General features: G+C 40.9%; 1 protein-coding gene across 1 annotated transcript in view; it reads left to right on the top strand.

The window, feature by feature from the left end:
- COL26A1 (collagen type XXVI alpha 1 chain) overlaps positions 1-14,829 on the top strand; it is a 489,232-nt gene that overhangs the window by 96,429 nt on the left and 377,974 nt on the right. Inside the window, exon 3 of the mRNA XM_040338426.1 lies at positions 9,448-9,551. Coding sequence (XP_040194360.1) covers positions 9,448-9,551 — 104 coding nt within the window. The remainder of the gene's footprint in view (positions 1-9,447; positions 9,552-14,829) is intronic.

Genomic DNA, 14,829 nt, shown 5'->3' with positions numbered 1-14,829 from the left:
CTAAAAGGGAGACAGATAGATATAAAAAACAGCCAGGGGTAATAATCCCCCACCACTCTATCCAATACTAAAATTACCTTTTGGCTTTAGATACACTGGTTATACTGTGCACAGATCTTCTATCAACAAAGCAAACAATTTAACCTTTTATTCCAAATTCTTCCAAATTCAGTAGATTTTAAATTGTTGTCATCCTGTACGAGTGCTTGCTCACACTTCTATCGGCCAAGCCGCTGATGACTCTTCTGCCAGGAGAGCATCAATTTGATAACAGAATATTTTCTCGCAAACAGATTTAGCTGTTGCTATTGGGCCATGTATTCAGCTGTTTCCCGTCACCAGCCTTATTGTTTTTATTATGGCTCCTTGCGTAATAATCTGATCAGTGCCATATGCTGGAGAGTGAAGCACTAATTGTGGACACAACAAAGGAATATAAATCCAGCTGTGGAGTCAGCAGCACTGCACACATTGAATACTTAAGTCATACATGCTTACTTTTATGTGCTCTGTTGGACTCTGCGATGTAGGATGATTCTCATGATTCATCAAAAAGTATTAGAGCAGTGAAATGTTGCTTTCCACATGTTGCAGTCATTAGCTTTTGCATTATCTATTGATGCTACCATACTTTTGTGAATCACTACGTGTTTGCAATGCCGGTCAACTAACAATCCAATGACAGTTCTCCTCCTTTATCATATCTGATATAGGAGCCATGAACACTGTGTTGGACTAAATTGTCAGGGCCGATTATCGGGTCACAGGCGCCTGGGTGCAGAAATATTTCTGGCTCCCCCACATGGGCGTGGTAATTTTACTAACTCCTCCCCTTTACAAATGTTTCTATGGCAATGACTCAACCACAGAGATGCTCCCCCACAAAGTCTTCATTACCCTGGGATCCTTACATGATCTCTTAACAATAAACAAAATACAGGAAGCGAAGCAGAGTACTTTATTGGGACCTGGAGGGGGGCCTCTCTGATGGACACAAAGAGGGCTTCTGTTTAGGGATGCACTGATATATCTGTGCTCGATACATATTGGCCGAAAACAGCTGTTTTGGGGACATGCCGAAACGGCTTAAAAATTGCCGATAATGACTGCTCGCACGATTACCGCTGACTGTCCTGTGTCCTCCTCCAGCCCCCGTGTATCCCGCCGTGTTTCTCTCTCCCTCTGTGTCCCCCCCGTGTTTCTCTCTCCCTCCGTGTATCCCTCCGTGTCCCCCCCGTGTTTCTCTCTCCCTCCGTGTATCCCTCCGTGTCCCCCGCCGTGTTTCTCTCTCCTTCCGTGCTCCTCCTCCACCCCCTGGAACTGTCAGGATGGAGAGCGGGGTAGGAGCCGGTAAATTCGGCTCCTTTCTGTTCGGAATGGACAGAGTCAGTGATGACTGAAACATCGTAAACTGTGTTTACAATGTTTCAGTTTATGAATGAAGAGAAGCCACTGTCTTCTCTCCATTCATTTTTAGCGCAGCTGAAGCTGCAGAGAAAGGGACTGGGGAATCTGTGTCCCTAGTCCCTTTCCCTGTCTCAAAGGGGAGATGTCAGAAGTCTGTTAAGAAGACCCCTGGTATCTCACCAAAGCCCCCCCAACAGGGCTGATAAAAAAAAAGAAAAAAAATTGCAATAAATAATTTAAAAAATAAAATGTAAATAATAATAAAAAATAAAATGTAAATAACAAAAACAAAAAAAACACACACTGACAATCAACTACCCCCCCCCTCAAAAATAAAAATAAAAAATATCAATGTAAAAAAAAATAGTAAAAAATAAAATAAAAAAATCACTATACAGGAAGTGGCCAGTAACATAAAGGATTACTAAGGTTTGCCTGCCTCTGACAGTGACTCGAGCTAGGCATCACTGCTTAGTGAAGGATTGGCTCGGGCGGCTCGGCTGCTCTCAGCTGCTCTAGTCCTGCAAAGGGAACTGAGTTCCTGCTGTGAAAAAAGTGCAGGAACTCCATTCCCACGCGTTCCCGCAGGACTTGAGCCCTGCTGGCAATGTAGAATGGTTGGATTCACTTCATTGTAAAGATATGTTAAATTGGGGTGGGACAGCACTAGCTTAATGCTAATAAATCAATCCGTGCTTAAACAGCGATTATAATATGTTTTGAGTTACTGGAAATACTCTGTGGACGGTAAATTGCATATTATCAATCCACCAGAACATTTGTCTTATTGCTCACAGATGAGAGAAGTGACAGCATAAGACTGCCCATACTGTAAATGACAGAAATGTCAACATTAGCAACTGGTAGTGACATATCTCCCTTTTTTGCTAGTACGTCATCACACCCTTATTAACTCCTATGAGGCCCAGTAATAGCCCAGCCAGCTAAGGTGATGTTTGAATTATCCCTTCCTATTATTAGGCCATGCATGGACACCTAAGGTCTAACCAAACATTTATAGCATAATTAACCAATCTTGTCCTCAACCTCTTAAACATGATTTATTACCTGAAATTCAGATGTAGTACAATAATGAGTTATACCGGTAAAAATCTGTTAAATATATAAATAAATGTTTTTGTGGGCTTGAATGTCAAGTCAAGCACAGCATGTATAAAGAAAAAATGGCTTGTGTTAGAAAGCTGCTGCTACTCTTATGCCATCCATACGTGGATTGAAATTCGGCCTGTTCTACAGGGACCAGCTGAGTTTGGATCCATGTATTGGCAGGGAGGTTGTACAGAAGTCAATCTACTGATTTACTTTTGTACAACCGCCCTGTTGGATTTTCCTGGCTTGATCCGCGCCAGCGGCAGTAGCCGGCAATGCTGATTAGTGTGTTCTGAGGGTGGGGAGGCCTCCCTGCTGTCAGAATACAATAGCTCAAGGATATAGATAAAGAAATCGAGTCAGTTTTTTAACCATTTAAAGCGGATGTGCCATGAAAAGCAGCTGCTGACTTTTAATACTAGGACACTTACCTGTCCTGGAGTCCAGCGCCGTCCGCAGCAGAGGACGAGCGATCGCTCATCACTCTGCTGCCCCCCCCCCCCGCCATCCTCAGTGAGGGAACCAGAAAGTGAAGCACTCCGGCTTCACTACCCGGTTCCCAACGGCTCATGCGCAAGTTGTGCTGCGCCTGCTGATTGGCTCCCGCTGTGCTCTGGGAGCCGAGTGTTCCCAGAGCACAACGGGGGGAGGACGAAGGGGACTTCCTGCCCACAGTCTGCCCGAGACTGAGTGGCCTGAAGTAGGTGCAAATACCTGTCTTTAGACAGGTATCTGCACCCCCCTCCCCCCTCAAATGTGACACCGGAGGGGGGGAAGGTTCCGATCAGCGGGAGTTCCACTTTAGATTGGAGCTCCGCTTTAAGGACCGCCTAACGCCGATATACGTCGGCAGAATGGCACGACTGGGCACAATCACGTAAGGGTACGTTCTCCTTTAAGTGCCCAGCCGTGGTCGCGACCTAGTCCGAAGCTCCGTGACCGCGGCCACGGGACCCGCGGACACAATCCCATAATATTTAAGGCAGACAGCCACAATAGAATACAGTCACACCCCAAACGATCACAGCAAAGAGTACACAACAAAATGAGACAATATATACTATATATATATATATATATATATATATATATATATATATATATATATTAATATATATATATATAATTACACACACACACACAACATTCCAATGTGGTTGTACAGTGAGTCTGATTAGTACAGATCAGACTGGATTTCTTGGTCACCCTGTGCCCCTATTAGAGACACAGGGTGATTTACACATAAGAGGACCTGGGGAAGCTGGACACAATGGCCCGGATTCAGAAAGAAGTTACGACGGCGTATCTCCAGATACGCCGTCGTAACTCCGAATGCGGGCCGTCGCAACTCAGCGCCTGATTCCTAGAATCAGATACGCCTCACAGTTGCCTAGATACAAGCGGCGTAAGTCTCTTACGCTGTCGTATTTTAGTTGCATATTTACGCTTTGCGTTTTGGTAGATTTACGCGTCCAATATGGTAATGAGCTAGATACGCCGATTCAGAAACGTATGTGCGCCCGGCGCATTTTCTTACATCGTTTACGTAAGGCTTTTTTCGACGTATAGTTACCCCTGCTCTATGAGGTGTAGCCAATGTTAGGTATGGACGTCGGGCCAGCGTCGAATTTTGCGTCGTTTACGTTGCAATAATTTTGAAAAAAACAAATATTTTTTACTTTTTGCTGTAATAAATATCCCCCAAAAATATATAACAAAAACGATTTGTTTCCTCAGTTTAGGCCGATACGTATTCTTCTACATATTTTTCGTAAAAAAATCGCAATAAGCGTTTATTGATTGGTTTGCACAAAAGTTATAGCGTTTACAAAATAGGGGGTATTTTTATGGCATTTTTATTAATATTTTTTTTTTACTAGTAATGGCGGCGATCAGCGATTTTTTTCGGTACTGCGGCATTATGGCGGACACTTCGGACACTTTTGACACATTTTTGGGACCATTGGCATTTTTATAGCGATCAGTGCTATAAAAATGCATTGATTACTATAAAAATGCCACTGGCAGTGAAGGGGTAAACACTAGGGGGCGGGGAAGGGGTTAAGTATGTCCCTGGGTGTGTTCTTACTGTGAGGGGGTGGCCTCACTAGGGGAAATCACTGATCTTCTGTTCATACATTGTATGAACAGAGGATTAGCATTTCCCCCCTGACAGGACCGAGAGCTGTGTGTTTACACACACAGCTCCCGGTCCACGCTCTGTAACGAGCGATCGCGTGTGCCTGGCAGGGATCGCGCCCCGCCGGGCACGCACCCCTAGTTGCCTGCGAGAGAGCCGACGAAGAGCTACGGGCTCTCGCACAGGAGAGCCAACCTGCCGCCGTAGAATGACGGCGGCAGGTCGGCAAGTAATTAACATAAACATGTGCAAATAAATTGATCCATAAACATCCAAGAAATATTCCTTCTATAGAAAAAAGTGCACAGTGCAAAACAGTCCGTTAATAAATGCTTAATACAAACAGTCCATAAATGAATGCATGTGTCGCCCAAATCCAGCAATTCTGTTTATATATACACCACTCCACACCAGAGGGCGCACAGCACTCACAGATAGGGTTTCAAAGATAACCAGGGCAGTCCACAGATGTAGCTCAAGAAGGGATAAATGCAAAGGAGGGACTCATAGTGTAGTAGTATAAAAATCCAACATTTATTAAGATAAAAAACAGATATGCACAATCAGCACCACGGCGGCCATAATTATGTCACGACTGTAGCTCCACCCGACATGTTTAGTCCAAAAGGATGTCATCCAGGGGTATAGGAGTACATTTTATCCAGCAAAGATGTACAAGACACAACCCAGTACGATCCTACCCTCTCCAAAACCTTTTGCCTGGAATGGGCTTAATCACATATTTTTTGTAAAAGGCATCAGTGAGAGTGGAGTCACGGTGGGGGTGTCTTGTACAGCTTTGCACTTTGTTGGATACATTGCAGTGCGACCATTCATTCCACTGCATATTTTTCATCCAACAGTAGATTTGCCTTGATGCATACAGATGAGACAGGTGATGGCGTAAGACGTGAAACTTTATTAATTGAGGTGCATAGTGTGATTTATTTGTACATAAATTTGATAGTGGTATGCTCTGATCTGTCATGTAGGTAGGCGTCTCTTTCTCATTTGACAGTGATACTTTCACACTAAGTATCCTTAAAAATGAACTGCAATTCACTCATGCGTATCTATGGCTAGAGAGACAGACACATTCAGTCTTTGTAGTAACTTGAACAGTATATTCATTAACATGTTAGGTAATTAATAAACTTTTCTAGTAAAGTGAGCTTTTGCAGAGTTTAACCTCTTACAATAGATCCAGACATCAAAAGGCAAACATTTGTATTATAGTGTATTTGTATAAATACTTATTTGCCTTAAATTATGCATAGCAACTTTTAGACACCTTTATTCTCAGATTCAGATGATTTCTTTAGCGCCCACAGAACAAAGGATAAAAAACATTTATGTGGTTTCAAATAAGTACCTTTTATGTTCTGCAGTCTTTGTGAAAAAAGAGCTAAGATGATAGAGATTTTCAAAGAATAATTAAAGGTTTCGTTTGCAAAGAAATTCATTAGAAAAAAGGAAAAATAATTGATAATAAGTTGTATAATAGTGCATTCATAAATATTTATTTTGTAGCAGCCTGATACTACAGTTGTTTAAATGTTTTCTCATTAACCTACACTCATAACCCCATAATGACAAAGTGAAAACAGAATTTTAGAAATGTTTGCAAATGTATGAAAAAGGAAAAACTGCGATATCTCATCGGGGAGAAGGGCCTTGGTAAGAGAGGTGACCAAGACCTCAATGGTCACTCTGACTGAGCTTCAGAGATCCTGTGTGGAGATGGTACAACCATCACTGCAGCCCTCCACTGATCTGGGCTTTATGGCAGAGTAGCTAGATGGAAGCTTCTTCTCAATGCAAAACAAAAAAGTTTAAAAAAAAGCACCTGAAGGACTCCCAGACTGTAAGGAGCAAGATTCTCTGGTCTGTTGAAACCAAGATTAAACAGTTTGGCTTCTAAATGTTATGTCTGGAGGAAACAAATCAGGCACCGCTCATCACCTGCCCAATACCATCCCAAAAGTGAAGCATAGTGGTAGCAGCAGCATCCTTCTGTGGGGGTCATTTTCAGCAGCAGGAAATGGGAGACTGGTTAGGGTTGAGGGAAAGCTGAATAAAAATTACAGTACAGATATATCCTCAATGAAAACCTGTTCCACAGTGCTCGTGCTCAGGACTGCAGACTAGGCCGAAGATTCACCTTCCAACATGACAATAATCCTAAGCACATGGCCAAGACATCACATGAGTAGGTTAGGTGACAAGTCTGTAAATGTCTTAGAGTGGCCCAGCCAAAACCCTGACATGAGACCTGAAAATGGCTGTCCACCGACGGCCCCCAACCTTCCTGACTTAACTTGAGAGGATTTGCAAAAAGAATGTCAGAAAATCCCCCAATCCATGTGTGTGTAAAGCTTGTTGCATCATACCCAAAAAGACTTGAGGCTGTAATTGCTGCCAAAGGTGCTTCAACAAAGTACTGAGTAAGGGGTCTGAATACTTAAGTACATGTGATATTTCATTTTTTAGTTTTTAATAAATTCATAGACATTTCTAAAATTCTGTTTTCACTTTGTCATTATGGGGTACTGAGTGTAGATGAATGAGAAAAAAGTTTGTTTAAAGTGATATTAAAGGCCGATTTTTGTTGTTGTTGTTAAATAATAAACATGTTATACTTACCTGTTCTGTGCAATAGTTTTGCACAGAACAGCCCCGATCCGCCTCTTCTCGGGTTCCCTGTTGGTACTTCTGGCCCCTCCCTCCTACCGAGTGCCCCTATAGAAAGCAGCTTGCTATGGAGGCACCCAAGCTGGCTTGCTCCCTGTCCATTCACACACGGAGAGTGGCTCAATCCCCCCCCCGTTCTCTCCTTTTTGGCTCACTGGCTGTGATCGACTGCTGTGTCAGCCAATGAGGAGGAAGAGACCCGGGAGAGCAACTGCTCTTGTGCACATCACTGGATTGAGATGGGGCTCAGGTAAGTAATGGGGGGGGGGGGTTACCCTCATGCATGAAATGCATGAAGTGAGAGATGATACTGCTCTAAAAACTGCTGATCCCTTGGCTTTGCTTCCGTCCCACTAAACCAAAAGGGTGCTGACAAGCTACGAGTAAGCATCACATGATGTGAAACATGTCAGCCACCTTTTTCCTGTTGTTCACTTTATTTTGACTGTATCGCTTTGGTTGTTTTTTGGATTTTATTTGTACACTAAAGACATATTTTTAAGGAGTGCAGCAGTCCAGGATCTTCTTCTATCCAATGAAATGCATTAAGGTAAAAAACCTTGAGCTTTTACAACCACTTTAAACAACTGTAGTATCAGGCTGCAATATAGCAACATTTTAAAATTTCAGGGCGCTTGAAAACTTTATATATACAGTATATGTACATTTATATGAGAGAGAGAGAGAGAGAGAGAGTAGATGAAGTATACAGGCTGCCATTACTGACATCTCTTTCTGAAAAAGCTAGTTGCCTGGCTGTCATGCTAAATCGATGTCTTTAGTATTTTCTGAGCCTGGCTTGGCAATCTGAATTTTACTTGTGTATTAGTCAGTTCACCTTTATATTAAAGAGCAGGCACTGGATTTGCAAAGCATTTGAAATGCTTCAATGATGCAAAGCAAGTGGCTGATTTTTTTTCACTTATATAAACAAGACCTAAGAGGGACTGTCTGAATTTCCTGCATTGTATATTACTATGACGTTTACTTTGTGCGTTCTTTATTTCTGATATTTTGTGTAATAAATTACGTTTTAGTGTACTGATTATCAAACTGACTAGCTATTGTATTATAATTTCATGGGTTTGCAGAAACCACAACCAGTGTTACTTTAGATTGGCACCATGTGCCAAATGGTGTATATAAGCACCCATTACTAATCAACTATTACCCATTCTTCCGTCAATAATACATCTTGCACATTTGCCTTCTTTTTCTTGTCCAATTGTTTTTATTACGTTTTTAATAAAAATACAAAAAAAGGGGGGTAGAGCCCCTAAAACTGGTTCTTATGTAACAAGTATGTACAACGAAATACAAGATTGTTCATACTAGGAAAACACAGTTAAATTAGTTATCAAACAAACCTATTATGTTGCAAATTGAAGTAAAAGAAATACAGTATGTGCCACACTAAAGTTAATTTACTGTTAGAGGATTAATAATTTGGAATATCATTGATAAGTGTCAACTATTTATTGCCATTGTGGCCTTTCCATGACTTAATGGGCTATGGGGTGTAGAGGACAGAGTAGTAAGGTAGTCAGAAAGAAAGAAAGAAGAAACAATGGAATAAAAGAGTGTAAAGGGGTAAGGAAAGCAGGGGGGGAGGATGGGGGTTAGGATGGCAAATTATCTCTCCACCACAGACTGGTGAGTATGTTTGCAGCTGAAAGAGTTAGCAGTCTCCGGTTAGGTTGAGAGTATGACATCCGAGGGATCCAGATTGTCAGAAATTCTCATGTGTATCAGATGAGATAGCTGACAATTTCTCATTCACCATGGTTCTATTTAATCGGGAAAGAACTGTTTCTGAAAGTCCTTTTCCTGTTTCCCTTTCCCTTCCCATTCTGGTGAATATATTTATCCACCACTTTTACAATATGCAATTGGCCATCCTCTATCAATATAGCCAAGCCCTCTGCGCTCAATAAACGATGAGAAAAACAGCTACGGTCATGTGACCACTGAATAAAAGTTAAAAAAAGTACCAGATGCTTTTTTTAAGGAATGCTCTATCATTTGCATATTACAAAGGGTGTTTTCATTTCATATTGTGATTGCGTCTTCACATATACTTTTTTTTGTGTTTATTTTAGTTATAGGACTCTTCTGAGACCTGTGTATAAAATGTCGTATCGTACTGTCACCACAATGGAGTGGAGATGCTGCCCGGGGTTTACTGGAAGTAACTGTGAAGAAGGTAAGATACTGTACAATTTTTGTTTCTATTTTATGAGATGTGTTGTTATTTACATTGTTTGGGTGTCTGAACTCCCTGACTACATTAGCTACATTACAAGCTTTCACCACTAGGTAGGGCAGATGAAAATGTGTGCTTTTGACACACACATTTAGTCAGAGTTTTGTGCCCCCCTTTGTTTGGTGGCGTACTTTTGTGACTCCTGTAGAGGTGAGTCATTCCTGCGAAACATGTTGAGGAATTGAACAACTGCCTGCCCAATGCCCATGATGGACACCTAGTGAATTAAGAACTCTATATATATTATGGATGATCCTGAGTTGGTGTCATGGGAGGCATCTAAAGGAAGGTTCGCTATGTACAAAGTGTATCAAAATGTATTTTTTAAAAATGTGATTTTATAAATTTTGTTACAATAAAACAGATATTTTTATATATATTGTTGTGTTGGCACCTCAAAAGTCCATCTTTCCTTCTCCAATTTTGACCATATTAACATGATATCATATATTAACTTATCATATTTCGACAAATAATGTTTTTAATTTTGAACATTTAGCTATTTTAACCATATTTTGTTTTCCAGGTGTATTTAAAAAAAAATACATTATTTCTGAATTTATCTTAAAATAGTTGGGAAATGGTTTTGGAAATTAGGGGGTCAGTCTATTCAAGTGTGCTGTACATGGAGTCTAATAAGCCATGAAACCCATTGTTTTCTTATGTCTCTTGGGAACTCCAACTGTTGAGGCAGTTTTTTGGCAAATTTGGGTCCTGGTCAAATAATTGAAGTGGGGCCCCAGATGCTAAAATTATATACTGGGTGGCAGGGGTGTCCTAATACAATTAGGGACATAAATCGAATTAAAAAGCGACACCTAGAATGCAAACAGTCAGTAGCAGATGACATATTTTCCCATTGCTCCCATTCCTTACTCTACTGTAGCTGACTGCAGTGCTAATGCTCTGCAGAATTATAGCGGCAAACAAAAGTCCCCCCCAAAACTGGATAATTTCTTCCACGTTGGTTTAGTTAATCTTTTCTGCTGCTTTCTTCATTATTAAAATAATTAAATAAAAAAGGGAGACTGAGACCCCTGAAATTAATACAGCAGCTATGCAGGCTTGTAAACCCCAACACAGAGATCTCACCACTAGACATAAAATCAGTAACATAATTTCTTTATTTACCTTTCCAATTTCTTCAAAAATCAGAAATATCGCTCTTTTATGACCCCTGAGTCAAAACTATACCCAAACCAAGCACTACACTAGGCCACAAGAGGGCGACATATATCAATTTTTTTCATTTCTGATATTTGTTGTAAAGGGCACTTTAAAAAAGTATTTTGTGGAAATCACTCCAACATACATGTGTATGCCATAGAACATGAATTTGAAAATGATTTGACAAACAAAATAAAACATAAAATATGGCTGTTATGCCATACAAAATTAAGCTCCATATTCAAAATGTTGCATCCTATGATAGGGTAACTCTTTTCTCAGTTTTAGTTTTCTATTTTCAACTACTATTGCTGAAGCCTCCAGCTAAAATCAAGAAATTAATGGGGACCTTAAAATGAATCTGAAAGATGAGCTATCAGTTCTCTGCCTAAATTTAGAAAACACGTGTCCCAGCAACGTAGTTTTAGTCAGTTGCTGGCTGCTAAAATGAACTCAGAGGGCCAGATTCAGATACATTGGCGTATCTGTCCGGCCTGCGTCCGATACGTTACGCCGCTCTAACTTTGGGCGCGAGTTCTTTATTCACAAAGAACTTGCGCCCTTAATTAGATCGGCGTAACGTATGTGTTGCAGCGTAAGGCCGCGTAATTTAAATGGGGATGTAGGGGGCGTGTTTTATTTACATTTTCCTTGACCCCGCCTTTTTTCACGTTTTACTAGAACGGCACATGCACCGTCCGTAAAATCTCCCAGTGAGCATTGCTCTAAATGACGTCGCAAGGACGTCATTGCTTTCGTCGTGAATGTAAATTCCGTCCATCCGTATTCGCGAACGACTTACGCAAACAACGTAAAATTTTTAAAACTCGGCGCGGGAACGACGGCCATACTTAACATAGGATACGCCGCACATACCCCTCATATAGCAGGGGTAACTTTCCGCCAGAAAAAGCCGAACGCAAACGACGTAAAAAAAATGCGCCGGGCGGTCGTTCGTTTCTGAATCGGCGTAACTCCTCATTTGCATATTCGACGCGTAAAAGATACGGAAGCACCACCTAGTGGCCGGCCTGGAATTGCAGCCTAAGATCCGACGGTGTAACACAGTTACACCTGTCGGATCTTAGGGATATCTATGCGTAACTGATTCTCTGAATCAGTCGCATAGATACGACCGGCCGGCCTTAGAGATACGACGGCGTATCAGGAGATACGCCGTCGTATCTCCTATCTGAATCTGGCCCAGAGTGTTATGTAGCTTTTAAGGCAGGGGAGGTCCAAAAAAACTATAATTCTGCTTTAAGTTTATAAAAATAATGGGCAGTTACCTCTGATTGGTTGCTGAGGGTTATTGTGGGTTCTGTCATTTTGGCTTACTAATTAGAGGTTATTAAATCCAATATACAGTATATATGTGGGGATCAGAGGTCATTATATTGTCAGGCTAGCCGCTAGTTGAAGGTGAAGATACTTTTTATTTACCAGAAATTTTTTCACAAGCATACAATTTTATGCTATGTAGTGATTTGTTTAACTTAGGTTATTGTATCAATAAAGTAGTTAATTATACCTGATTGCACATGATCAAGGTCTGTTCGGTGAGCTTCATTAAGTTGTTCCATCTAGTGCTACGTTCACTCATTTATTGTGAATATTAGAACACCTTGCCTAGAAAAAGAAAATGTGTACCCAGCCTGTTAAAGGTAAGTCAGCATATCGTTACAGTACATCAAGGTTCAGTAAGATAAGAAAAAAAATCTACAGGTGATATACTGTATATGCATTGCAATGATTTCAGCAAACAGTGCAAATTATTATCTTCCTTTGTTCTGAAAAGAAAAACATCTTACTTTTTTTACAAAAATAAAAATAAAAATACAGAATATGAGTCTTCCTTCATTAATACCACTGCAGTTGCATTTTGAAGGCCATTTTTAATAAAATTATTGTGATTGTGAAAATTTGTGGAAGCATAATTTTCTTGTAGGAGCAATGCACATTCATGACAGCTGTCATTCTAAAAATATATGTTTATTTTTCATATTTTGTCTTTTCCTCGGTGCAAAGCTTTCTTTAATTTTCGGTGGATGTTGTATTAACTTTTTTAACCCCAGTGTACAAATAACAATGATGAATGTTATATTTCTCTCTGGATTCTGTTTCTGGTGTTTTCTGAAGCAATTTAGCACAATTTCATTCATCCAATATATTGCATTTTACCAGGGATTACCTGCGGTGGCTGCATTTGTTTTATTTTTTAGGGTTTTTCCCTCTGTTTTCACCTGGTGTTTCTGTATTAGAGTGCCTACGCTCTGGATGAAGGAAAAACAGAGAATCTTTGGACAGCGGCATTGTCAGTCTGGGAGGGGGGGGGGGTGCTAGATATACAAGCAGATTTCGATTCACTAACAAACTGAATCTGAACTCCTACTAACAAATGTTAGCACCCCTGTCATTGGTACCTGGTTTGTCTCAACCCTCTAACAGCTACATCTATGTGAAAAACAACAGAAACACAGCACAATGGCTAAATGGTCAGCATTTCCACCTGGCAGCAATAGGTTCGTTATTTAAATAACTAATACTACCTGCATGTAGTTTGCATGTTCTGCCTGTGTGGGTTTCCTCCCATGCACCAAAGACATGCTAGTAGGTAAAATGGCCCTAGTTTGTGTATGCATGGCTTTTTTCTAGGTCTTAGTCACTTCTGGTCTCTTCTCCCTACCCACCTCCGAGCACCACCATAATATATATGTTCACTTGAATGTCAATCTTTGTGCTTGCATTGCTGTATGTGTACAAGATTTTATATACCAGAGCTCATATCTCAACTGTTTAATGAATTTCTACCTTTTTATACAATAAAAATATTTTATTATACACCTTGATTCTATATATTTTTCCACTTGCTGCCTAAAAACCCCACTGGGGGATCCTTCCATTTTTCCTTTTTGGTTTCACCACCTATCCACCTCGCAGTATCACCCCCTTTAAAAAAATACAGAACAAAGTATAATTTTTTTTAATTTTTTTATAATTTTTGTGGTGATAAGTCATTTGTATGGAATTTGTTAGCAACAAGAAAAATAGTAAAGTAGATCCCCTGCAGCCAGTAACAATATACCCTTCCCAGCAACAATAGATTCCCCCAGCAACAATTGAACCCGGCAGCAACAACAGATTTCCCAGCAGCCAGCCCTGCATCAATAGACTCTCCAGAAGCCAGCAACAATAGACCCCTCCCTCAACAGTAGATCCCTTCCAGCAACAGTTGACCCCCCCCAGCAACACAAGCATAACCAGAAGCAATAGATCCCCCCACCATCAACAATAGACTTCCCCAGCAACAATAGACTGTCACACAAAATTAGATGCACCCCAGCAAGAATATATCCCCCAGCAGCCAGCAAAAATAGACCCCTCCCTCAACAGTAGATCTCTTCCAGCAACAATTGACCCAAAGTCAGGGATACCATATGCAGGCATCCAGCAAGGGTGATCAGGTCAGTTCAGCTGCACCTTAAGGAATCAGGACCAGATGAATAAGTAAAAAAATATGTTTATTAGGAAAATGACACAAATGCAATACCAACACCAGTAAGTCAACAACAAGTAAGTGAAAGGTGAATGTAACAAGAAAACCCAAGTAATAACCTAACTAACTAACTAATAAAAAAACAAGTGGGGGAAGACACATGAGAAGACAGGCAGAGACAAGAGACATGGGGAGCAAGAAGCCAGTAGTGGCAGCAGGAAACAGGTTCCAGGGGAACAAGTCTCTGAAATAGGGTTCTAGGAACAGGAAAGGATCAGACTCAGGCAGGGTCACATTTTGCAGGAAAAATACTGAAGCCCTGAGCATCAGCGAAGGATGGGCTTATATAATCCCAGAAGTCCATATCTGGTGCAGCGTGATTACCTGTATGTCCATCTGTTGGGAGACACCTGCTGGTGGCCACCAGAACTACACCCTTTGGTGCTAAAAACAACAGTATCACCAGCAGGTGACCCAAGCAATGACAGAGGTCCTGACACCCCAACAACAATAGATCCCCACCAGTAACAATAATAGACCTCCCCCAGAAATAAT

The sequence above is a fragment of the Rana temporaria genome, chromosome 2 (assembly GCF_905171775.1).
Source record: "Rana temporaria chromosome 2, aRanTem1.1, whole genome shotgun sequence".
Lineage (NCBI taxonomy): Eukaryota > Metazoa > Chordata > Amphibia > Anura > Ranidae > Rana > Rana temporaria.
This window is presented reverse-complemented; position numbering and strand designations above follow the sequence as displayed.